We start from the raw sequence: 25,547 nt of genomic DNA on the forward strand, positions 1-25,547 counted from the left end.
CCTCAAACCATAGTTTTGCGGCAGTGGAAGGTTTGATCTTGAGGCCAGAGCTGACCCCCAGACTGGCTGAGCTTAGATGGTTTGGGTGTGAGATGGCTTCAAAGATCACAGTACATGGTGTGCTGTGCATGATGGAAGCTGCAGCTGGTGAATGCTACTTGTATGCAGCTTTCTGGCTGATAGAACTATTTAGGGCTGCAGAAAGCATCAAAGTTTGACAGCTTTATGACAATACAACTTACATCTCTGTCCTTGAAGTTTGTTGTTCCTAAGTCATAATTCTTTTCCACTTGTTTTGCTAAAATTGAATGTTTTGGTTATACCAGGAATGCAGAAGCTACCAGCTGTGCTTTGCATCTTTTATATATATGTCTAAAAGCAAGTACAGCACTGTCCTTACAGGTCTGAGCTGTTACACGGGGGCTGTTGGGATACTTTGTGATGCTTCTCCAGCGTGCTGCTTAGCAGGCACCGTAGTTCATAACTTTTAGCTTCTGAACTTATTTATTTTGGGGGTAGAAAATGACAAATATACTGTGAAATACAGTGTATAAATCTAAGGACTGAGGTTGTGTCTTATTGCTACAAACATGCCAGCTGCCACTGTTACCAGGAATGTAAATGTGAAATGAATTTCTTTAGTGAAGTAGCACTTCAAGCAGTGCTGTGTTCTAGGGTCAGGAATTAAAGCACTAAGTTCTGCAGTTCAGTTTTCAGCAGAAACTAACATATATTGCTATATTGTTCAAATTCTAAGGTTTACTTAAACTAAATTAATCTGAAAAGTAGTGGCTATAGAAAAATTGGAAACAGCATCCTTATCTGAAGTACACCCCAGGGGGTGAAGTACAGTTGATGATGGCCAGCTGGCTCCAGAAGGCTTTTGGTCACAGCTGCCTGGATTGTTCATAGCAAACCCAGGTTAAACCAGAAAAATCTTGTATTTTTTTAAAACAAAGATGTTTATTTAAGGTAAAAAAAAAGAAAAGGAAGGGTAAGAGGGAGGGAGATAAAGCTGAGACACTGAAAATGTAATGTTTCAAAAAAGTTGGTTCAAAGGGGAAGAGGTTGTTGGCTTTGTTGTGAGAGTCTGAAGGATTTATTTAAATGCTATTATCGAGATCCTGAGGTATATAACTTGTTCTGCTCATAGCTTTTCTGGTTGAGCAAACTCTGCATTTACAGTTTGATGTTCAAAGGAGAGGTGGTGTTAAGTAAGTGGAACAGATGCAACTTTTGAGAACTGAAAGCTTCTCAGTAGGTTTTTGTCTTCTGTTAATGTTGAATATCAGGAGCTGAAGTGAGCCTAGAGCTGCTCGTTGGCTGCTCAGCTGTGTGCCGTGTTCCTTGCTTCTTTGTGCAGCTGGGGTTGAGCAGAAGGCTTTCTTCTCTGGTTTCAGAAGCAGCAGCTCTTTGGTGTTAATGTTCCATTTGGGTTAGTTTGTACTGATTACTGTTTCTTCCAAGTGAGTAACAACTTGCAGTTGATACTTGCTTTCCAGATCCCCGTGTCATACATATGTCTAGTTTTTTTGTGGATTCTTTGAATAAACCAGAAGGCCTTGCTGGCAGTCTTCTCTCATTTGCTCTTGAAAATATGATTTCTGTCCACCTCTGCTGCTTGCTGAGCACAGTGGTTTTGGTGGGCCTTGCCTGATGCACCAGAGCCAGGCAGAGAATTGCTGACATGCTGATCTGATGGGACAGCATTGCATGGTACCTCCCCCAAAGAGCTGGGAGGTGGGGAATGAGGAGGCAAAGCAAGTAAGGACCAGCACAGGTGTCCAGAGGACTGTGGTAATCACACAGGACTTTGATGGGAAAACAAATAAGAGGACTTTAGAGGGAGCGTTAATAGAGAGTGAAGTGATCTCTGCTTTAACAGGTCAGTCTAGCACCTACCTTAACTCTTCAAGCACCAGTAAACTTACCTTTCTCTCTTGTTGGTAGTGTCTGGCTCTCCAGAAGCTGCCACATGCTGAAGGGGCGAACTGCAAGATGTCTGCATGCCACACTTACCAGTGTTTGGAGATAATTAATATATTCCATTATCTGTTCATCTGTAATGTCATTTCACCAACTTGTCTATGAGTTTTCCTGTAGAGGGCTTAAAAAATCTGTCTGTCCCTTATATAAGCATTTGGCTGTTGTGATTATTGCTTTTTTTTTAATCCTGGCTAAAATCGTAGTAAGAGAGAGGGGGAAAAAGTTAAGGCAAGAAATCACCTTTTTCCTATAGGAATGTTTAGCTGTCTATTTAGATACATGTGAAATTTGGGATGAAAACCAACAGACACTTTTGCTCCTGTTCTGTTATTTCCACTGTTGTCTTTTTAATTTAATCTCACCCTTCTTCCCCAAGTGCTCTTGCTATTTTTTTTTGACTGGTGACCAGGAACTATTTAGAAAGGTGTTTGTAGTTGTAAGGGCAGAGAGACCAGTGCAATGGGAAGATGTTGTAGAAGTGTAACAGCAGGAGGACCAGTGCAATAGGAAGATATTTCAAAAGAAAGAAGAGACATGCTCACCAGTCTCTGAGGATCTAGGCTCGCAGAACAAACTCCGTAGAGGAGGGATCTCCAACAAGGAATCCTTCCTCAATGGCAGTCAGCCCTTAAATGAGGTCCAGGAGGGGTGGAAGCCACCCCTTCCAGTCATACAGACGAATTGCATTCACCTGTGCTCCTAGGGCTGAGTGGCTCCTTTCCCCAGGTGCTCAGTCAGTGGTTCAGGCTGTGACTCAACAGTTCCCATACAGTAGTGCTTACAAGTAAAATGTGGCCATAGCAAATGTGACCCATCCACAAGCCTGAAACACCTTCAGTCTTGTTGCCTTAGGATGCCCAATGGTACAGCCTGTATGAAGTGACCTGAAAAGTGCACATAGTGGCAGTGATGGAATTAAGAAGTTCTTTACAAACATTGCTGAAAGGGCCCTATGCATTTGGGAATTGGGAGTAGAGGAAAACACATTGCTGTGTCTCTATGTCTGCTTTTCTCAATGGGTACTGGTAACACCTCAGGAGTCCTCTACCCATTTCTTTTGTGTGAGGTAACAAAAAGCAAGAAAACTCCCTCCCAGAAATTCACGTTGCATTAAATTAGGACTTCTAACAAGGTTTCTTCCACATCTAGGAAAAAGGAGGGTGTTACTCAATGAGGCACGAGGCAGGAAGAAGCCACTACCAAACATTAAGACCTGGGATCTGTAGACCTTTGCCAGCAAGCTAATGTTGAAATTTCTCAATCTATTTTGTTTATTCTTTGTTACAATTAAGAGTTCAAATGTATGCTTATGTTTCACTATGAAAATCATGTTTTCAGCAGTAAGCTCTGAATGTTTCGACTTCAGGGAATAAAACAAGATGCATCTGTGCTAAAATAGCTCAATAGTATTTATTTAAATGTGTAGTAAAGCCAGATGAATAAAACTGGAGGTTCCACGTGTGGGGAATGCAGGTGTCAGGGTTACCTTGACAGTGTATACAGAACTCCGCAGCATTCCGCAGTGTCTGTGCTGTGTGTCTGTAGCGCAGCTTTTGCTTGTGTTTAGAGTTCTGAAGAGGCCTTCAGTCATTACTGATCAAACGTGGGTTTTTTTTCTCTTTGCAGTGTGAAAAATAACGCCAGCTTGTCATCAGACATGTCGGTCAGAGTTAGGTAATAAATTGCTGAATGAGAGCTGCTTTCAAAGCCAAAAAAAGCTTTTGTCCAAAATGCCAGGCATGGTTTGTAAGCTGTTGTTTTTTCTTACTGAACAAAATGCAGGTAAACTGAAATTCCTACAGCCACAGTAAAGAGTGATTGTGCTTTAGTTTGTGCCTAAAATGGCACAAAAAATATAATGAAGCCCAGTTAACTGTAATAAGAGCTTCAGGTGAAGCTTGCGTTAATGCATCTTTGTTAGCATTTGGAAGAGGAGAAAAAGCATATACCACCCAATGGAGTGGCGTAAGAGTCGGCACACTGTGTGTCATACTGTGTTACCTGAAGATGTGCAGAGAGGTTGGGATTTCTGATACTCATTTGTTTTTCTTTTTCAACCATGTCTTGTGAGAAGTAAGGCAATGTGCACGCAAAGTGTAGCTAGAGGAAAAACTTGCCGTATATGGGAGCTGCTTTGAATGTGTTGCCACCTATTTTATCATGTTGGCCAGGGACATCAGACGTGGATGTTGGTGGTATGGCTGTGGAGGGTGAACCTTCCCACCAGTATCCCATTACAGGTTGTTGCCATGTGACAGTTGTCAGCAGAGGGGCAGTCTGACATGGAAGTGCAAATGAAGCAAAGGTGTGTCACTGAATTCTTCCGTGTGGAAAAAATGGTACCCACTGACATTCATCCATGGTTGCTGAGTGTTTATGGGGTCCAAACAGTGGATGTGGACACAGTGAGGGTGGATGCTGCATTTCAGCAGTGGAGCAGGGATGTGAAAGACAAGCCGTGTTCTGGATGGCTGTGCATAGCCAATGAAGAAATGAAATGAAGAGCATCTTGATCAGCTGATCTGTGCAAATTGGCTAATGGTGGTGGCAAAGTTGAGAACATGTTTTGCAGCTGGAAATTTGCTCTATGAAATAGTGTTGTTGTGCTCTTTGTATCTGTATCTGTTGTCACTTCCATGGAAATAAATGAGGCATTACTTTTGAAGCTACCTACATACTTACAGTTAACAGCATGGATCTAGGGGTGTAAAATTGCATTGGTCTCACTCAGTGTGTAATTAGAAGCTTTTATTCTGTCTGACTGTGAAAAGGCGATGGCTGTGGAGTTCTGCTCTGTGTTCCCATGGCAGTGAATTGTGATGGATGTAAAAGTCTGTTTGGGCAATGAAAAGTGGGCAGCATGGAACTGAATCTTTCTCCTTGTCTATTTAAATGGTCCCACTCTGGGTGCTGTCTGGAAAGACGTTTCTAACCAAACGTTAGCTACTTTCAAGATTTAACTTGTGAACTACAGTTTTCGTTCTAGTTCCAATATCTACTTTCTAGAGTTGTGTAGTTTTCCTCCCTTGTAACTGGTCCTGCCTACTGTGGAATTGTGGGTGTTCTTGGCATCTTGCTCCCTAGCTGAAACATGTATAAGTGATTACAAACACTCACAGGTATCCAGTGTAGTCCATGAAATCCTGCTTGATTTCCTTCAATTCAGAAAGGCCAGACACTGCACGCAGTGTGATAGTTCTTTTATTGTGCTTCCGTGGTGGGGGCTGTGAGCTGCATGGCATAGGATTGTGCAGGGGCTGGCCACCATAGCGTGGATCCTCCTGCAGTTTAAATGCCAAATTTGTGAACCTTAGAAACACTCAGGTAACAAGGAGTGTATTCAGAGATTGGAGCCTGCTGCCCAGAGGGGCTGTGAGGTCTCTGTCAGGAGGAGATAGCCCCACGCAGCTGGCTCAGGCCTGGGCAGCCTGCTCTGGCTGTCCCTGCTGGAGCTGGGCACAGGACTAGGCAATGGCAAAGGGATCCCTGCTGGCCTCAGCCTTCCTGTCATTCGGTGAACAAGCACCAACTGTGTGGGTTGTTTTCATTTGTTTTTCTGCTTAAATAAATAGTTGGTTTCCTTTGGGCCCTATGGAGTTAGAGGTGTTTTTAAAAGACCTATGCATAGGAAGGTATTGGTTAAGGTTATGTCCTTACCAAGAATTTCCCCTCAAAATAGAGTCCTGTCTGAGAACTGGTTGTGCTTAATTGGATTTTGTTGCGCAACAGATCTAGTCCTTTATATATTCAAAGTTGCTTGTATTGCTACGTCTTAGTAACAGCAACCTCTTTGACTGTCAGCTTTATTCAGGAGATAGCAAGTAAGACAGCAGAGTGTAAAGGGCGCTCTCCCTACATAGAGATCACCTGCGGGGGTGTATCAAACAATAGGTGAGCTAACATGAGTTGCTCAAACCTACTCGTGGTCTTGTATGACTTTGATAAGTAAAAGTACTCTGTAATGCCAATTCCATGTCGAGGGAAGACATGAGGACTTAAGCTGAGAGCAGAGGTTTGCTTTTACAAGCAAGGTGATCTGCCCCGTGGGGCCGTGTGCCCTTATCAGTGTGCAGCAGGGGCGGCTGAGATTGCCTGGGGGGCAAGTGTACTGCAGCAGGTTCTCTGAAAGAGGAATGGTGTGAGGGGAGAGTGAGCCCAGGCTTCTCTAGGGTTCGTCTGACAAGGTTGATAGCACCTGTGAGTAGATGGCACTGAGGGATGTGGAGAAATAGAGGGGAAGGCTGTTCTGGTATACAGTTCTCAGAGAGGTGGAGGGCCATTGCAGCATGGCATTGCTGTGCCGCTCCCACAGACAGCATTTCTGCTGGGGATCTTCCCCTCTCACCTCTCTATCACTAGGTGTCAGGTTCTGATAGAAAAATGCGGGTTTACTCTTACTGAATTGGTAGCCACTAAGGTGTTTTGGAGTTTTCTCTTTTTTTTTTACTATTATTATCACCCTGTTGCTTCTGTCACTTCTCTCATTCCTGTTCTGCATGCTTTAATTCCCATAACTTCTGTTCATCTGGTAGCATCCCATACTTACCAGTGTGGCCTGAGTGCTCTGTCATACGTCTTTTGCTCCTGAACAAGACTTGTCCTTACTTTTCATAGTAAATATCTTGGGTTTGGACTTCTACTGTGATAATGTATTAGGAGTTGTATTTTGTTGTGAGTTACATTCGTTGCAGATGATAATCTCTTTGTATGGCTTTTCTTTTGCTGCATTTCCCATTGCATTTTGCCTATTCTCATATCATTATTTGCCTCTTGTCTTATGCATCCTTCATATTGCTATTCCTTTTTGGTATTTCATGAGCAAAACTGGCGCTTTGGAAAGAGCAAACCATGTGACTTACTTCTCTATTGCTTGGGGGAAAGCATTGTCCAGAGAGAACAGTACAGACAGGAGGGCTAAAATTCTCAGGCTGCTATGGAAGGGGATGCTACAGGGAGGCAGCCTACAAAATACATCTGTCTTTCGTTGCTGTCTCTTGTAAGACAGATTAGCTGTGCTGCTTCTGTTAATGCTGCAGTATTCTGAGGTAAGAAGCCTGGTTACATTTGGTCTGGGTCACGTTTTGCAGCATGTTGTACCAGGAACCGCATGGTGTACTTTGGGGTTGATTGCTGCTGTACCTTACCTGGTTGTGTGATGTTGTGGACTTGGTGTGTTATGGGTGCTAGTACAGCTGTCTTTGTCCAGCAGAATGCATCTTGTGCCTGGCAGAATATTTTCCTTTCTCTGCTGTTCCTCTTCAGAAGTGTGTATCTGCTTGGGTTCAGGAGGGCTCATCTTCCTTATGTGACCATGTCAGTGTTGTGTTCCTTGATGCATGCCATTTGTACACCCTTCTTCTGCAGGGTGAAAATTGGTCATATTTGTATGTGTTTTTCTTGCGCTTTTTGCATTAGACCGGATTTCTAACATCTTACAAAAGATGGATTCAGGGAAAGCACAAGAAGAAAACTTCTTTAAGAAGTGTCATTTCAAAGTAAATCAAAACCCCAGGGAAATCGAGTGGTAACAGTGTATTTTTCTGTGGGTAAAGGAGGATGGGTGTTATTTACATCTTACTGTCTCTTCCCAAGAAGTAAAAGAATTCCTGTTAGATGTATTCACCAGTGAGCTGGAGGAGGCAATGGAGGGCGCTCAAATCCCAGGTGATGCTGTACTGGGCAGCAGTCAGTATGCTGGAGGCTGCTTATTCAGAGGGGCTGAGCTGGAGGGCTGGGCCAGCAAGAGTCCTGCGGAATTCTGCAGAGAGAAATGCAGAAAGCATCATGTTAGAAGCTACCACGTTCAGCAGCCCTGTAGAAGAGAGGCTTCTGCAGCTGTAGGTCTGCGCGTGCTTTCCCAAAAGGCATTCATACGCACAATTACACAGCTGGCATACGGGTCAACGCAGACAGAAAACACAACATGCAGACATATCAATGCCAGCTACCTCATCCTGTTCCCCTCTGTGGCTGATCAGGGTGAAAGCTTGTTAACTGAAAGCCTGTTACCTTTTCAGGCGCATTTATGTGGTATGGGACCCTGCTGGTCTCAGACATACTGTCTGTCCGGTATCTCCCCAGTTAATGACACCAGGGCACCAGCTCCAAGTGCTGGTGTTCAGACCTGCACAGACAGGACAGACTGTAGTTATTGGGCTCACGGGCTGGCCAGAGAAGCATGCTGACCAACAACCTGTTTACAGATGTTTGACCCTTTTATTTCCCTGTGCTTGTTCTTCCCCAGTGTACTTTGCTCCCTCCTTTTCCCAGCTTTTGGTGTTCCCCTTAAATATGACATAGATCTTGTACAGTTCCCTAATACTCTTCTGTGTTCCTTAGTGAGCCCTGTAGGCATCCATGTCCCTCAATGGGTAAGGTGGTTTGAGCAGAGTTGACTCCCCTCCTGTACACAGGTAATGGGCTGACCATCCTCTTTGGTAACCAGGAGAGTAGTCTGGTTGGGGTTCTCTGTGCACACTCGTTGTGTTACTGGGCTTTACATCTCCCTGGGGCAGAGGATAAGCCTTTAATCATGCAGCCTAACCTCCTGCCCCTGGAGGCCAGAACTAGCAGCAGCACAGCTGGGGACAGGCTGGCAGGGGAGCAGCTCTATGGAGAAGGAGCTGGGTGCTGGTGGATGGCACACTGACCCTGAGCTAGCTGTGTGCCCCTGCAGAAAGGAGGCCAGCAGCATCCTGGCTTGTGTTAGCAGAGAGAGCAAGCAGTTTGAAAGAAGCGATTGTCCCCTTTTTCTCAGCTATTATTAGACTGTATCCGGACTGTATTAGAAACTGCATCCAGGTTTGGGCCCCCAGTACGAGAGAGAGATGCTGATAAACTGGAGGGAGTTCAGCATTCTCTAGGGCCTGGAACAAGTGACTGGTGAAGAGGAGCTGAGGGAGCTGGCCTGAAGAAAAAGCCACATTTTTCAGGCATGTCTAACAGGAGTTTGTCAGTACCTACAAGGTATGCTGGAGTGACACAGCCAGGCTTTTTTCACTGGTGTGTGGCAGGGAGGTGACGCATGAGGAGATATAAATTGAAACAAGAAGTTCCAACTGGTTATAACAAAGCATCTTCTCCTGTGAGTATGGTTGAGCATTGGAATAGGTTTGCTCAGAGTGGCTGTGCAGCCTTAAAACCATTGGAAGTTTTTAAGATTCAGCTGGCTGAAGCCCTAAGCAGCCTTGTTCCACCTTGCATCTGACCCTGTTTGAGCAAGAGGTTGGACTGGGGACCTCCTGAGATCTGTTCCCTCCTGACTTTGTCTGTTCTTCTGGAAGTTAAACTATAAATAAATAGCAGATTATTTCCTCTGTTAACATCATGACTTGCTAGTAATGATCTGTATTTTAATTATGCATTTTGCAATCGTGCTCTGCCTGTTGGCAACACTTCGGTCGTTTGGTGTTCTCGCAGAATCATAAAGGTTGTAAAGTCCTCTAAGATCACCCAGTCCAACCCCAACCCGCCCCACCATGCCCACTAACCATGGCCCTCAGTGCCACGTCTCCACAGATCTTGAACACCTCCAGAGACAGTGACTCCACCATTTCCCTGAGCAGCTTGTGCCGGTGCCTCACTGCTCTTTCTGAGAAGGAATCCTTTCTAATCCCCTGACACAACTTGAGGCCATTCCCTCTCATCCTGTTGCTATCTGGCAGAAGAGGCTAGCCCCCACCTTACCACAGCCTCCTTTTCAGGGAGTTGTAGGGAGTGATGAGGTCTCCCTTGAGCCTCCTCCAGACTGAACAATCCCAGTTCCCTCAGCTGTTCCTCATCAGATTTGTGCTCCAGACCTTCACAGCTTTGTTGCCCTTCTCTGGATGCACTCCAAGGCCTCGATATCTTTCTTGTAATGGGGGGCCCAAAACTGAACTCAATCTATTAAATACTTCCATTTCTGAATAACCTCTCTCTCAAATTCAGGAAGTTACTTGAAATTTACTGTCATCAGCAAATTCTTTGATTTATATCGGCCTTTTTTATTTTTTATTTTTATTTTTGGTAGGGTGCTAACATGGAAAGCTAGACTTGGTCTCCATATTATCTTTGTAAAATGATTTTGCCAAATTCATTTTAGTACACTATGGACAAGTTTTAAACAGGTTACGCTATTTGTTGAGATATTACAAATAGTAGTTAGACTGTGCTAGTGTGGCATGCTATTACGTGCTGAATTTTTTTTCAGATAACCAGATATGTGCAAGTGGTACTTTATGTATAAGCAGTAAGGCAAATTCTGTTCTAGGACTTCTGGACCTCTTAACATTTTTAAGTACATGATGCCTTACTGCATTTACATGCTTACCATATGCCATGAGCGAGCACAGTAAAGTGGAAATAGAAACACTGCTTTTGTGTTAGAATCATAGAATCGCTGAAGTTGGAAGAGCCCTACAAGATGATCCAGTCCAACTGTCCACCTGTCGCCTGGAGTTCTCACTAAACCATGTCCCTCAACACGATGTCTGAATGTTCCTTGAACACTTCCAGGGTTGGTGACTCCACCACCTCCCTGGACAGCCCATTCCAATGCCCGGCCACTCTTTTGGAAAAGTATATTTCCTAACATCCAGCTTGAATCTCCTCTGGAGCAACTTGTTTGCCCTTTTCTGAACATGTTCCATGGCATCAATGGCTTTCTTGTGGTGAGGGGCCCAAAATCAAACGTAGTATTGAGGTGTGGCCTCACCAGTGCTGAGTACAGAGAGACAATTACTTCCCCGCTTCTGCTTGCAAGACTATTTCTGAAGCAAGCCAGGATGCCATTGGCCTTCTTGGCCATCTGTGCGCACTGCTGGCTCATGTTCAGCTGAACGTTGACCAATACCCCCAGGTCCATTTCCTCTATGCAGTCTTCCAGCCACTCTGCCCCAAGCCTGTAGCATTGCCTAGGGTTGTTGTGACCAAAGTGCGGGACCCAGAGCTTGGTCTTGTTGAATCTCATCCTATTAGCTTCAGCCCAGCTATCCAGCCTGTCCAGATCCCTTTGCAGGGCCTTGCAATCCCCAGGCAGATCGACATTTCCAGCCAGCGTGGTGTCATCTGCAAACTTACTGAGGGTACGCTCAATGCCCTCATCCAGGTCATCAATAAAGTTATTGAAGAGTACCAATTCCTGGGGAGCACCACTCATGATCGGTCGCCAGCTGGATTTAATTCATCATCACTTTCTGGGCCCGGCCTTCCATCCAGTTCTTTACACAGCAAAGAGTGTACCTATACAAGCCACAGGCTGCCAGCTTCTCCAAGAGAATACTTCGGGAGGCAGTGTCGAAGGCTTTGCTGATGTCAGGGCAGACCACATCAACAGCCTTTCCCTCATCCAACAGGCAGAACACTAGATTGTGGAAGGAGAGGATGGTTGGTCAAGCAGGACCTACCCTTCACAAACCCATGGTGGTTAGACTTGACTTCCCATTAGCTTTTAAAACCTGCTCAAGATGATTTTCTTTCATAGGTGACAGTGGCCTTTTTTGAGAGGGAAAACTCCTGGATGAAAAATTGTCACATTCCTTAATGGACGCTGGCTGCTGTATTTGTGTATTAGAGATTCAAGGTTATGGTGGTCTGTATCCTGGACTGGTGTCAGAACGATGCTGTTGGACTGACATCAGTGATGTAAGCCAAGTACCTGGAGAATATCCAGGCCTCGGTACTGATGTTGTGTTACAGTGGGAACTTGGAATAAGAACTCTCTCGGGCACACACGCTCTCTCACAGTTACATTCTGTTGCTGACACGTGAGGCTGTGGCTGTGCTGTGGATTCATGTCACTAAGGATTCCAGCAGCAAGATGGTTTGTGTGTGCTTGGCTGTTGTTCACTCAGAGCTCTTTTGTCACGTGCATAAAAAGCTCTGAAGTTGTTTTTTTCCCATGAAAAGTTGATGGTGATTCTTTGATAACTTTGCAGTTGTCACGCTCTTAGAAAAACACTGACATACTGCCTTGGAACACTGATGCAGGTTTGTGAACTTGCTTGCTTTGATGGTTAGCATGGCATAAATAGCACACATGAAGATGAGAATGTAAGTTGCTGAGAGTTTGCTCCTTCCAGGATGCTACTGTTTGAGTGATGGTTCTGCTTATGTGCTTACAGAAGTTAGTGTGTGCAAAAACAACAGCAAAAACAGCAGCTTGCAGAAGTTATGCTAATGCAGATCAAAATTCATTGTGGTGTTTTTAGTATTTCACTTCTATCTTAATCTAAGGGAACACTGTATCTTTATCTAGTGCCACCACTAGTTTGTTGCAGCAAAGGAGTAAAGCCATCATTTTATTTTTATCTAGCTATGTGTTAGCTACATTGAGTTCTACTTGAAATTCCACAGGACTAGTATTAGATCCGTGTTTTGGTACTTATCAGCACACTATGTTGCTTACTGAACTCTTTATAAGATCACTAAGATTATTTACTGACCAACTGGATACATAAAGCATGGAGGAAGAGTAAGGCTTGCAGTGTCCGTGTCCGTAAATTCAGGCCTCAGCGAGGTTCTGGCTTTCTGCCTGGTACTGAGCCCAGGCTCTGCTTCCAGCTGCCTGCCCTGCCTTGGTTCTGATGGACACCGTGCGTTACTTCAGAGAGCAGCGTGGTGGTAGGAATGAGCCCGCAGGCCTTTTTCTGAGAGGAAAATGCCAGATTCTTGTTTGTCTTGGCAAAAAAGAGATTTTGCTTTAGAGAGCTCATTTTGTGTGTTTCTGATCTTGATTCCATCACTGCACTCGAGCATTTGAAGGCTGGATGAGAACCTTGCAGTAATCTTAGTCCTCTGCTGACAGCCTCTCCTTTTCTGTCCTTTCTCTTTCAGATTTAGCCTTGGAATCCAATCCGTCTGATCATCCCAGAGCAAGCACAATTTTCCTGAGCAAATCTCAAACAGATGGTAAGCAAAGGTTTTTTCCAATTAAAAAATGGGGAGGAAAACAGAAAAAAAATTGCCTGTTTTATTTACATACCGTGAGAGCATTTGAATTAATTTAATTTTTTCAAGGCATAGGGATTAATAATTTCCACGTTAGCACAGAAATGCATCTGTAGGCTATTTATGTAATGCTTAAAAACACTTGTGATTATAAAGACTTAAATATCAGGAGATTTGTGAGCAAGGTGTTTGTGCTTCATAAGTGGAACTCAAGCTTCGTGCAGTAATGTTGGGGGTTTTTGTTTCATTTTTGCTTTTATGTCCAAGGACTCTTAAAAACATTTTTTTTTTAAGTTAAAGTTTTAAAAAAATAGTTTTAGTTTAAAAAAAAAAAGTTTTATGTGGGGAATTGTAAGCCTAAGCCATCAGTCCTAATCGATTGCTTCCGCATGTGTTGTTTGAAGCAATATGAATAGCTTCAGCAGCATAATTATTCTTGAATCCTGTTTTAATTACATGGATATACTGGGATTTTCAGTTTCTTTGCAGAGTCCTTATTTAAATCAGAAAGTCAATTGTAAGCAATTACCATAGCTACATACTCAAAAAACTTTTATTAGTAGAGGTGTTTTCATATTGCATAAATAAAAAATAATTCTGACAATACTAGGACTTGAAGCTGCAACAAAAAAGGAGCTTAAGATTATGCTTCTGTGCCTTTTTTAGTTAATTCCTGTTTGAAGCATTTTTTCTAAGCTAGTGTTGCACTTGGGGTGATGGAAAGCCACAGAATCTTCTACCTTGTAGGAGCTTCCCCACAGGGCATAGTGTTGTTTTGGCAGTCTGTCACTTCAGTGCTGCTAATACTGCCAGTGGTGAAATCATCACTTGTATCAGCTCTGCAGCGCTCAGGTGATCTCTGAGCAGAGGAAAGGGGCAGTGGTGTGATTCCCCAGAGGAGACGGTACAGTAGGAGTGCAGGCCTCTTCTGGGGTGGCTTCTAATGTGTGAGAATGTGCCCTGCTTACGGGTGGTGACTGTCTAAGGGCAGTCCTTTGTGCAGAGGGTCTGTCACCTGCCCAGACTGGTCACATGTACATCTTGTTGCACTCCTCAAACTCCATGCCTGCAGCTCTCAGCTCTCCTTAACAGCACTGTTCTGCTTTCTGATGCTCTTACAGCAGCTGAAAGTTAACCTTCATCTCTTTGTTTGGGGGGGAAGTCTGACACAATTTGAGATGGTCAGATAAAGGGGCTGCAGTTACCTGATAATACTGCTTGTTCCTGCACCTTCTCTGTAGTGAAACACCTTTTTACCTTATGCTGTCTAATAGGGGAGAGCACGTGTATTATGCTGGGCATCTCACTTTCTTTGTGTGTCTTTGGCAGAGTCGCAGTGTGATGCTTTCACTTCTGTTTGCTAAGTGCTGTTTGGCAATAGACATTGTCTATTCAAACTATCTTTAATCCAGTTTTTCCATGATGTGTAATATCTTTTTCAGCACTGAGATGCTTTTCTCTCAGTGCAGCAGGTAGTTTTCCAGAGCATACGTGTGGATAGCTGGAAGTAGTACATCATTTATTAGCTTGATAAAACTTGGCGTTTTTGTTAAAAATTCACTCTTACAGAGACCTAGCAGTGAAATTAGAAACTTTTAATGCTCACGTACTTGAGAAGACTAGATTAATGGAATGTATCAGGATTACATTTTCAAAACTTCTCAGTTGTTATTCTTTCTCCATTTTTCTAGTACGAGAGAAGAGGAAGAGTAACCACATCAACCACGTGAGTAAAACTCTGAGGTAGTGTGCCATTTAGGTAATGTTGAGTACGTGAGATAAAGACAAATTGCAGAAACAGCTGTAGTGGTTGTACATGTGTAGTCATGCATTCATTCTAAATCCTTGTTAGCAAGATAAAACTGAATTGTCTTTGCCTGTCTTTACAAAAAAGAAACAAGCATAGTATTACAGAGCATAGAGCGGCTGATGGCAAAAGAATGAATAATAATGGATTCTGTCATATCATTCCTGTGCATTCCAAAACAGTACAGAATAAAATAAAGTCAAACCACCTCTGTTAGTATTTGAAGCAGGAATAAAACTGAGTTAATTTCTTAGATGAGATGCCAAGTTTAAACAACTTGCTCTTTGAGCATCACTGCAAGGCTTGTTGTAAGAAATGTGTTCAGCACTGAGAGAATAATGAATAAATGGTCCCATTAGCATGAACAAATGATAAACCAGTAGCTGAATACGTGCTCCAAGCTTCTTCTGCACACATTAGACATTTTTCTTTGACATGATTTAAGAAGATATAAAAGATGGAATGTCATTAATAAGTGGATACAGACATTTTTGATGAGTAAGGCTAAGAGTGAAAGTTACTACACAAAGTTTAAAAACATTGCCAAGCAGAAGTGTCTACTGATAAGTTACTGGTAAGATAGCACTATTTCACGACTATTGTATTGAGTACAAGTGTGAGGTTGTGTCCCCCCCCGACTTCTTCCCTTACAACTCCAGCTTTGGTCTCCCAGCACCAAGGTGAACTGTGTTTGGTTCATTTTTGCTGGCAGACTCCCACTGAAGTGGGAGATGCTCCCAGGCAGCCATTATGCTTTGAAGGGTGTCAGCCTTTTCATATGGAAGTCCTTCATGTTTTTAGACAGGGCATTTAAAACGATGATGGCAAAACCAATTAAACTTCAGTTGCTAGGTTAAAGGTCTTCCCTCAGTTACAGCGTTCTAGCCTGAGTTCCAGGCTAAAACTGCTCAAGGAAGCCTGTGAGTTAGTGTTACAATAAGGTAGGAAAATTTCTTCAAGTATTAAATCTATGCATTAGTGTAGGTGATGGAACATGACAGTCTTTATTTCCAGACTCCAGGTGCTTAGCAAGACATGATTGAAGAGAGCAACATTAGGAAAAGTTTTATTGTTTTCCTAAAATGGAATAAAACACAGCCTCAAAAGCAGAGTTATTTCTTTGCAGGGAGAGATGCTGGATAACCAGAAAATGTAAGGGTGTAGGGTATGGAATGATGAAGAGAAAAAAAAAAGATAGAGGGAATTATAAGAAAATATATAATGGAAAGACAGAGACCTCAGATCTGAAAAGAATGGAGTAGAGGAGAACTGAGAAAACCAGAGGACTTGCTGCTTTAGCTGCAGCTATTTCTGCTGAAAAGTAATCATCTGAAAATGTGTATTGCAAGAGATGACTTAGCCTATGTTATACAAAGGGTGTTCTAAGCAACCTGATGGCTATGAAGTAACATGCACATCAGGACAGTCATCTTCAAAGATCTCAGTAGCTACTGTAGCTTTAAAGCCAATATTCAGTGTGGTAAACCAAGCTTACATAATCAATCTTCATGAATTTCTTTCCTGTTCTTCTCCCTTAGGTTTCTCCAGGACAGCTTACAAAAAAATACAGCTCGTGCTCAACAATATTTATAGATGACAGTACAGTCAGTCAACCTAATCTTAGAAGCACAATAAAGTGGTAAGAACCATTTGTTATCGACAGGGACTAAGCAACATCTGTGTGGGATTTTGTGGCGTTGTCTGTTTCAAAGCTAGCCATACAGCTGAGCGATAGGAACACAGCTCTGCTTGTTCAGGTTACTTGTGGAAGGGGTGTAAGGAGTCTGGGTAATTGCAGACTACTGAAACAGGGTTGTTGTTGGTTTTTTTAAAGCTACAGAGCTAATGTGTATTTCAGATGAGTTTCCATACACTTGAGAACCAGAACCAGTGCAGAAATGTGTCGGCATTTTGGGTTCTAAAGTACGTACTGGGAGGAGTTCAGTGATCAAATTGTACATCTGGGAAAACTTGAAATGGATTTTGTAGGAAGTCTTAGGAAGAAAATATAGGACTGGTTGCTGCTTGCCAGTGGTGTTAGTCTGCCCTCTAGTTGTGGATAAAGGTAGGTTGTTGGCTTTGGTTTTATTTTTACTTCCAGCCTGCCTACATTTTCCTGGTATGATTGTTACTTTGGGTAGTTAAAAGAATTATTTAGTCTTTTTGGTTCTCCAGTGGAAATGACTGTTTTATCTGTTGGATACTACAGAAACTGTTCTTTTCATGTAAACTATACCAGGTGAGAAATGAGAAGTACTCAGTGAAAGGAAGAACAGCAGCCTCAGGCCCAGAAAGCTTTACTGTCTTAACAGTTTAATAGAGATTGGAAACACCGAAGATGATTTGCTGCTTTCAAATAGATTTCAAACAAGTATTGAGCATGCCACTTGTCTTTTGGTGCCATTGCCATTTTTAAGTGTTGCGTAGCTGGCAATTGATCAGTTCTTGTCCATGATGGCTTTCTTTGATGGCAGTATTCCTGTTGTCACTACAAAAATAGGAAATCAGGCCACATTAGATGAGTGTCAGCTTTATTGTCTGAGTTGACTCAGCACAGACTGAATCCTCCTTGGATTATGCTGGCATTCTTTATTTTGCTCTGTTTTTAGACTTAAACGTATCCTAAACTACATAGCCAGAGATGCAAAGTTAAAATACCAGCAGAGCCTCTATAAGGGTTTATGTAACCTCAAATAGAACTGTTACCATACTTCAGTTGTGAATAGTCTGTGTTTTCAATAAGTGTCACTTAATCACAGTGAAGGTACGTGCTTAAAATTTGGTGTAATTCTTTCATGGCACAAATATCTGTACCACATTTAAAAGCAGTTTGGCTAGCAAATCTGATTTGGGTAGATGCTGTTCAGGCAGGTGAAGAACGGAAATGTGGCGTGGGGTAGTTAGAAGAGAGTGAAAAGACTTAATAGATTTTGAACAGTTTGCCCTGAACAACAGCTTCTGCAGTGGAATAGTCTGCACAGAATGTGCTTTAAGACTTTTTCTCTCTTTTTCTTTTTAGCGTAACGTTAGCAATATTCTACCATATAAAGAACAGGTGAGTAAACTCCAGGGTTGCTTTATTCTGAAACTTATCAATTTTATTTTTGAGCCAGGGTTATGGCCATGGTGTTTCAGTAACAACTAGTTGTAACTTAAGGGAGTTGAAAAAATCTGGAAACTTGATGATGTATCTGCCTTCTCTTTGTACCCCTCTTGAGCTGATACATAATGGTCAGTGAAATGCCTGTCCAAAGGCACATGCTTCTTCAACAGAGAAGCGTGAGATATCAAAGCAGAGAGAGTGAGGGAGATACACTTAACTCACTGCAAACCAGCCTTTAGATTTGGTTTCGCTTTACCTGAGTACAGAGGGACAGATTAGTTTTGATGTTTGAAGGAACCCCATGTCCTGCGTCCAAATAACCACTGCCATTACAGCTAATTACAGCACACACTTCAAGCTGCAGCTGCCTTTCTGAAATAATAAATAAATGAATGAGATGGTGTCACATTTTAATGGAGAAGTGTGCTGAGTATAGTATAAGCGACGGCTTCTGTATTTGGAAATTTGGTTGGACTTACTGGTGAGAACATGGGTTCATTGTTTATCTTGTTAAATATTCGGTTGTAAGATCTCATCATTAAATGCTTTGCAAAAATGCAGTATGGCTTTATCTGTTGTTCTAGGAAGAGCTATACAAAATGTTCCTTTATTCTTCAATGGATAACACTTTTTAGTGGAGCATAGCATTCCAATGAAATCTTGGTGTTAAAACAGATCTTTGCTTTGCAGAGATTCAGACAGATCATTGGATATTTTTGATGAAAAATCTCATCCTCTCACAGTAAGTTTTTTTTTTTTGAGCCTCTGTGTATGCATTTTTTTTTTAATCTGGATTTGTAAAAGTTACAAAAATGTATTGGCACCAGATCAGAAGCAAATTATTTAAAATTACATCTTTATATAGAAGGTACAGTGCAGATGGTGTCCTGTGGATTTCTGCTATCAGCTATACCACTCTTTCTCAATAGTACAATATATGTTTTTCTGTGCATTATCTGAAATAAAAATAGGTGTATTTAGAGCAAGCACATACTAACTTATGTATATTTCAAATGAAAACTGCTTGTCTGTTTTCCTCTTTTAATAATATTTTAATTAGTTAAAAGTCTTTCCCATTTGTGTGGGAAAAATACAGTAGGCACGTGCCTAGCCGTTTGGACTGTAAATGGAATATTTACAAGTAGTATTTGTACAAGACAGTAGGTCTTAAAAGGCAAAATTTTAAAACCAGCATGGTAATGCTGCTTGCACTAACACCTAGGAGCATCCTGTATGTGACTCTAACGTGACTGGTGTTGGGGCTTTTGTAGATGGTCTCTAGGATGCAAAGCCTGACAGTACCAGCTAGCTCAGGAGTGCAGTGCGTGCCTTGTGTCCATGTGAGCACTGCAGGACTGCTTACTTCATTTTGTCTATCGCTTGTAATGAATTTGACAGAGCTTTAAAAGTTGTTTGTTCTGTGACTTACCAGAGTGAAAGCAGCTTAACTTGGCTCTCCTCCTTCACTTTTTAATAAGCAGTTGTTAATAAACAGTTATATGTTTAAAGTTTTGATAGAGGTTCATCCATAAACTGGACCCGTTGTGCAAGGAATTATACATAATAAATGTAACCTAATGAAAGTAATGAACTTCAGGAGAAGAGCTTTATGGAAGGTTTCTTGTACACTGTTGCACATCAGCAGAAATGTCTGGTCCCAAACTGTCTGTATCAGCTGATTTGCTTTGAGAACTGTTTATGGAAGACAATGTCATATCATCGTTCAGACAGTCTGTTTCTTTTATTTAGCATTTATTTAACATCTTATGATCTATTGCTTACCTCCTCTTTAGTGAGTATGAATAAAGGGAAATCACTGTATCCTTTAGGGAACACTTAAAGGCTTCTTCTATCATAGTTCAGTATACAGACAGAAATACAGTAGAGATCATGCATCATGCTTATGAGGGGAAAAGAAATAATTACAGTGTCTCCAGCAATAGGGTTTGGGGCCTAGTACCCACTGTTCCTTTAATAATTAGCTGCACATGCTGTCCTCTAAAGACTCCGTCACAAGGAAGTCCAAATCCAGGTAACTGTCCTGCCTCTGCTGTGCCTCACTGCAGAAGTAACAAACTTGTGTGTTAGTAGCATCATAGAGCTTAATCACAAATAATGTTCTCAGTCTTTTCCTCCCCACTTTCAGACAGCAAAAATGCACTTTCATGCGCAGGTACTTCTGCCTTGTGGTCAATTTTGGCCGGTCAACTTTTGTGGTCAGTTTTGTCCAGAAAGATGATCCTGGTAGCTACAGACCTATCATTTCATATCAGTGCCAGGGAAGTTATGGAATGGATAATCTTGGGATTCATCATGGATCAATTAAAGGTCAACCAGGGGATCAGGCCCAGTCAGCATGGGTTTACAAATGGTAGATCCTGTTTGACAAACCTGACTTCATTTTATGACAAGGTGACCTGCTTAGTGGATGAAGGTAAGGTCGATGTGGTCTACCTGGACTTCAGAAAAGCCTTTGACACTGTCCCCAGCAGCATCCTAATGGAGAAGCTGGCTGCACATGGTGTGGATGGGCTTATACTCTGCTGGGTGAACTGCTTTGGCTGGACCCAAAGAGTTGTGGTCAGTGGAGTTAAATCCAGTTGGCTGCTGGTCATGAGCGGTGTCCCCCAGGGGTCAATGCTGGGGGGACTCCTATGTAACATCTTTATGAATTATCTTGATGAGGGGATTGAGTGCACCCTTGGTAAGTTCACAAATGACACCAAGTTGGGAGAGAGTTTTGATCTGCGGGAGGGGAGGCACTACAGAGGGACCTGGATAGACTAGATCAATGGGCCAAGGCAAACTGTATGAGTTTCAATAGGGCCAAGTGTTTCAGGTCCTGCATTTTGGTCACAGACAACCCTACAGGCTTGGGGAGGAGTGGCTGGAATGTGCCTGATGGAAAGGGACCTTGGTGTACTGATGGACAGTCGGCTGAATATGAGCCAGCAGTGTGCTCTGGTGGCCAAGAAGGCCAATGGCATCCTGGCTTGTATCAGGAGTGGTGTGGTGCGCAGGACCAGGGAAGTCATCCTGCCCCTGTACTCGGCACTGGTGAGGCCTCACCTTGAGTACTGTGTTCAGTTTTGGGTGCCTCAGTACAGAAAGGACATTGAGGTGCTGGAGCAGGTCCAAAGAAGGGCAGCAAGGCTGGTGAAGGGCTTGGAGAATGCGGCCTACAAGGGAACTGGGGCTGTTTAGTCTGGGGAAGAGGAGGCTGAAGGGAGACCTTATTGCTCTCTTCCAGTATCTGAAAGGTGATTGCAGTGAGAATGGGGTTGGTCTCTTCTCACTGGTGACAGAACAAGGGGAAATGGCCTCAACGCCAACCTCAATGGCGCAACGCCGGTGGAGGTAGAGGTTGAATATCAGGAAAAACTTCCTTACAGAAAGGGTTGTTAAGCACTGGAATTGGCTCCCCAGGGAGGTGGTTGAGTCACCATCCCTGGATATGTTTAAAAACCATTTGGATGTGGTGCTCAGGGACATGATTTAGTGGAAGGTTGTTAAGAGTTAGGGTAGTATGGTTAGGTTCTGGTTGGACTTGATGATCTTTAAGGTCTTCTCCAACCTGAACAATTCTATGATTCAATTTCAGTATCTTGTTCTCGTCTCTTTTTCTGACAGGTTTTTAGGTCTAAGATCACTATTAGATTTCTGGAGGGAGCACAATCTTTCTTTCTGGGGCCTTGATATTGCTTAACAGTCATTTTAGCATTGCTTTTACAGACTAATGTATTTCTAAGCTTGTATTCTTTGCTGTAGTTAGAAGCAGCTTAGCATCACATCAGAATTGAATCTAGCTGTTCGTTACCTTTGTTATCTTCCTGGAATATCTCAAGAAAATGTCCTGTGAAGACTTTTCATGCTCTTTCCCATTAGCCTTACATATCCAAATAGTGTTGACAACAAACATATCAGCCAAAGCTATTGTGTTTTTAGGTTCATTTCTAACATTCATAACATAGCAATGCTATTTGTTTCTTTCAGTGTATGATTTTGTTTTGCCACTTAGATGGGAAATGTTGCATAAGCTTCTGCTTGTTCAGAAGAAGTAACTGTGTGTGACTGCTCTTCTCGGTTAGTAGTAAGACAAACTTTCAGTAATTCAGAGGACTTTATTTCAGCGGGAAGAAGTTCCGGATGACTACTACAAGCATGACCCTGATCACAAGCACATCTACCGCTTTGTTCGGACGCTTTTCAGCGCTGCACAGCTGACAGCTGAATGTGCAATAGTGACGCTGGTAAGAGATGCTTGATGACTGAGTCTTAAGCTGTTGGAAGACGCCTTTCCCCTCAGTGAATGAACTGGGCTGGACTGAGATATTACACTATCTTATGAAACCATGCTAATAATGAAGACGCCATACGACAAGTTCATTAGAAAATATTTCCAAGTAGTTACAGAAGTGGATAACTTAAAAGGATCTTAGCTTTCCTGTATTTGAATGTGTAATACTTAATTACTTGTCCAATCAGATATTTATTAAATTCATAATATATATAACTCACTGAAGAAGCTTGAGAGAGGCAGAACATGAGATACCATAAACAGTGGGGTGTATTAAGATCACACACAAAGTCATGTTTTATTTCTGTGGTACAGGGTGCATGTTAGAATTTGTATTAACTGGAACGGTGCAAATAGCATGCCCTAAGAGCTGAGAGTCAATAGCGCAGGAATTCCAGGAGATTAACTTTTCTTACTATTATGTCCTTCAGTCACAGACACCTTTCTGTCTGCTCCCTTTTTCTTTTTTTTTTTTTCCTTTTTGGACCATTTTCCCCATGTGACTGGAGGTGCGTGAAAATTGAGAATAGCAGTAAGAGAAAATCATCTCACCAGAGTGTGTTGTTTGCTTTCCAAAAGCAAGATGGGTTTAAAAAGTACTGATCTTTATGCAGACACATGTGTTTATATGCCTGCACGTATACACACACACACATACATATAAATACCTGAAGGGAAAGGGAAAAAACACAGCCGATACAATCACTGCATTAGAAGGTCTCTTAAACTGTGCTTTGTTGCATACTAGACTTAAGTCTTCATTGTGGCTTGTCTGCAGAACAGTCTGAAAAGAACAGAAAAGAACTATCACCAAAAGACAGTGTGGCAATTAAGCAGGCTCACCTTCTGCTTTTCCAATGACATGCGAGCAACTTGACAGAATGGGATGATGGTCCCAGGCAATCTTGACATCTAAAGTATTTTAAAAATGGAGTTGTTTTTTAAAGTGGTCTTTACCACTAGATGGCTCTGTTATTACGGGAACGCTTTCAATCCTCTCCAAGACTGTAAGCAAAAGATGGGAAGAAAGCATAGGGAAACCCTGGTAAGTAGGGGTTGATGCTGCCCATATGCCTATGGGCACAACAGCTTCCTGTACCCACCAGGTTATCTGAGGTTTCACTGGGACCTTTGACCTGGTTTAGGTAACAGAACAACAAAACTAGGAACCTGTTGCTCTTGAAAGTTGTGATTCTGAAGTGTAAATACAATGACTGCTCCAAAAGCAGTGCCTGCTGTTTTATTCTGTTGGCCCATGACATCAGAGGCAAATCTTAGAGGTATGGCATTAGAGGCTGAAGCTTCCCACCAATATTCCACTGCATGCTGTGTGTGACATACAGCCACAGAGGGGCAGTCTGACCAAATGGCATCTGACAGGGAAGTGTGAATAGAGCAAAGATGTGTTACTGAATTGCTCCATGCGGAAAAACCACCACCCACTGGCGATCCTCAGTGCTCACTGAGCATTTATGGAGACCAAACAGTGGATGTGAGCACAGTGAGGCAGTGGGTGGTGCGTTTCAGCAGTAGCAACACTGGGTCACATCTGCTGGTGCAGATTTTCACAAGCACAGCACACAGCCTCCTGTTAATTGCTGGAGAAGGCACATAGCTCATGGTGCTGACTGTATTGAAAAATAGTATCTTGTAGCTGAGAATTTGCTCTATCAAACAGTGTTGTTGTGCCCTTTGTATCTTTTGTAGTTTCCTTGGAAATAAATAGGAGGCATTATTTTCAAAACAACCTATGTAGTTATCACCAATAATTTCTTTTAGACAGTTAATGATAATGGGATAACATGGTTATATTTGACTGGAGTGTTTGTTCAGAAATCAGCTTCAACTCTTGATTCCACATGTAAAACTGTTTTGCTTTTTTTTTTAACAGGTTTACTTGGAAAGGCTTTTAACCTATGCAGAGATTGACATCTGCCCTAGTAACTGGAAGAGGATAGTCTTAGGAGCTATTCTGCTGGCTTCTAAAGTCTGGGATGATCAGGCTGTTTGGAATGTGGATTACTGCCAAATATTGAAGGACATTACTGTTGAGGACATGTAAGTTGCAAGTTTTTACATATCCACGATGTTTTCTAAACAGCAGTTGTCCTGATAGTGCTATGTTGAATGCCTCTCTCTGGTGCTACAGGATACACACAGTGCATCTCTGGTGCCAGGCTTCATTGCCTCTTTTTAACCTAGGGAACTATGCTTCAGCTGTCTTTGAGATAAATCCTTATTATCGTTTCTAACTACTGAGGTGAGCAACTTCAAAGTTAGCTTTTGTTAACATCGTTCCCCCAGCGATGAGCCATGGGACTTGCAGCTTTGCATTGGCAGAACTCTTTAAGAGCCCAGTTTTTAAGTCTTACCAAAAATCTTTTTGGAAAATAAAAATTATCATTTCATGCGTTTTTGCTTAGAATTAGAAAAATTGCAAGGTAAGCTGAAACTTGTGACTTAAGTGTCTGCCCCTACATCCAGCCAATGCATAAATATTTCAAGGTCTGAATTCTTAGCTGATGCTCTTGGAAGACAAGTGTCATTTCTGTTAGTATCTGTGGCTGTGTGTCTTGCATCCAACTACTGTGACAGGTCCTCTTTGTCAAGTGTGTTCTTAGACTTGCCTACAATGCTGGGAACAAAATGCTCAATCTTAGTACTGCTTGTTCAAGTAGAGCTGTTTCTTGTACATATTCTTGTCTCAGACACAGGTTCCAGTTTTTGATAACTTTGGAATCCACTCTTTTTTCTTTATGAAGTCAGCTTTAAGTCCTATAGTTTCTGCAGTTTCAGAGGATGTTCAGAGGGTGTACATCATGGTGGCTCTGTGCCAAGTGCTATGGCTAGAAGCATGTTTGTGGGAAGCAGATTAGGCCCATAATATTTTCAGTTAAATTCCTTTTTGTGAAGCTCTCTCCCTCTCTCTGCTTCCTTCTGCATTTCTTTTATGACGGTGGTAGAAATACTAGGTTAGCTTGGTATCATTCATTCTGGCTTTATTAAACTTCATTAAATACCCTGTGTGTTTCTGAGTTTTATCACACTGTGATTGACTGTGTGTCCAGGCCTACATTGTACAAGTCAGTTCTAGTACAGGAGCAAACAGGCAGTAGCAATTTGCACATAGCACTGGTAGGCTCCCTATGTCAGATATTCTGCCCTTGCCCAAAGTTTTCTTCTCTAGATTCAGCTTAGAGCTAACGTTTAAAATACAGCATTTATCTAGGACTCCTTAGTAAGAGGAATGTGCTCTTCCTTACAGAAAACTCTCCCATTTTTAGTTTCCAAAAGAGTTCTTGGTTTTTCAAATTATTTTGCTTTGCAAACAGCAACAGGAAACATAGCATCTTGTTTTATAGGTACCCCTTGTCTGGGAGTTCTTTGTCTCCAAAACCAGGGCTATGCAGCCATGCTTTCAGGAA

At 42.3% G+C, this 25,547-nt stretch overlaps 1 protein-coding gene across 1 annotated transcript in view; it reads left to right on the plus strand.

The window, feature by feature from the left end:
* The window catches only part of CCNYL1 (cyclin Y like 1), a 33,874-nt gene that overhangs the window by 1,384 nt on the left and 6,943 nt on the right, over nucleotides 1-25,547 (plus strand). The window contains exons 2-8 of the mRNA XM_042874807.1: nucleotides 12,802-12,876; nucleotides 14,607-14,641; nucleotides 16,261-16,361; nucleotides 17,742-17,777; nucleotides 18,516-18,567; nucleotides 21,956-22,075; nucleotides 24,014-24,180. Of these exons, the coding sequence (XP_042730741.1) occupies nucleotides 12,802-12,876; nucleotides 14,607-14,641; nucleotides 16,261-16,361; nucleotides 17,742-17,777; nucleotides 18,516-18,567; nucleotides 21,956-22,075; nucleotides 24,014-24,180 (586 nt within the window). The remainder of the gene's footprint in view (nucleotides 1-12,801; nucleotides 12,877-14,606; nucleotides 14,642-16,260; nucleotides 16,362-17,741; nucleotides 17,778-18,515; nucleotides 18,568-21,955; nucleotides 22,076-24,013; nucleotides 24,181-25,547) is intronic.

The sequence above is a fragment of the Lagopus leucura genome, unplaced genomic scaffold (genome assembly GCF_019238085.1).
Source record: "Lagopus leucura isolate 7727_CA_CO unplaced genomic scaffold, USGS_WTPT01 Super-Scaffold_100012, whole genome shotgun sequence".
In the NCBI taxonomy this organism is placed as follows: Eukaryota; Metazoa; Chordata; class Aves; order Galliformes; family Phasianidae; genus Lagopus; species Lagopus leucura.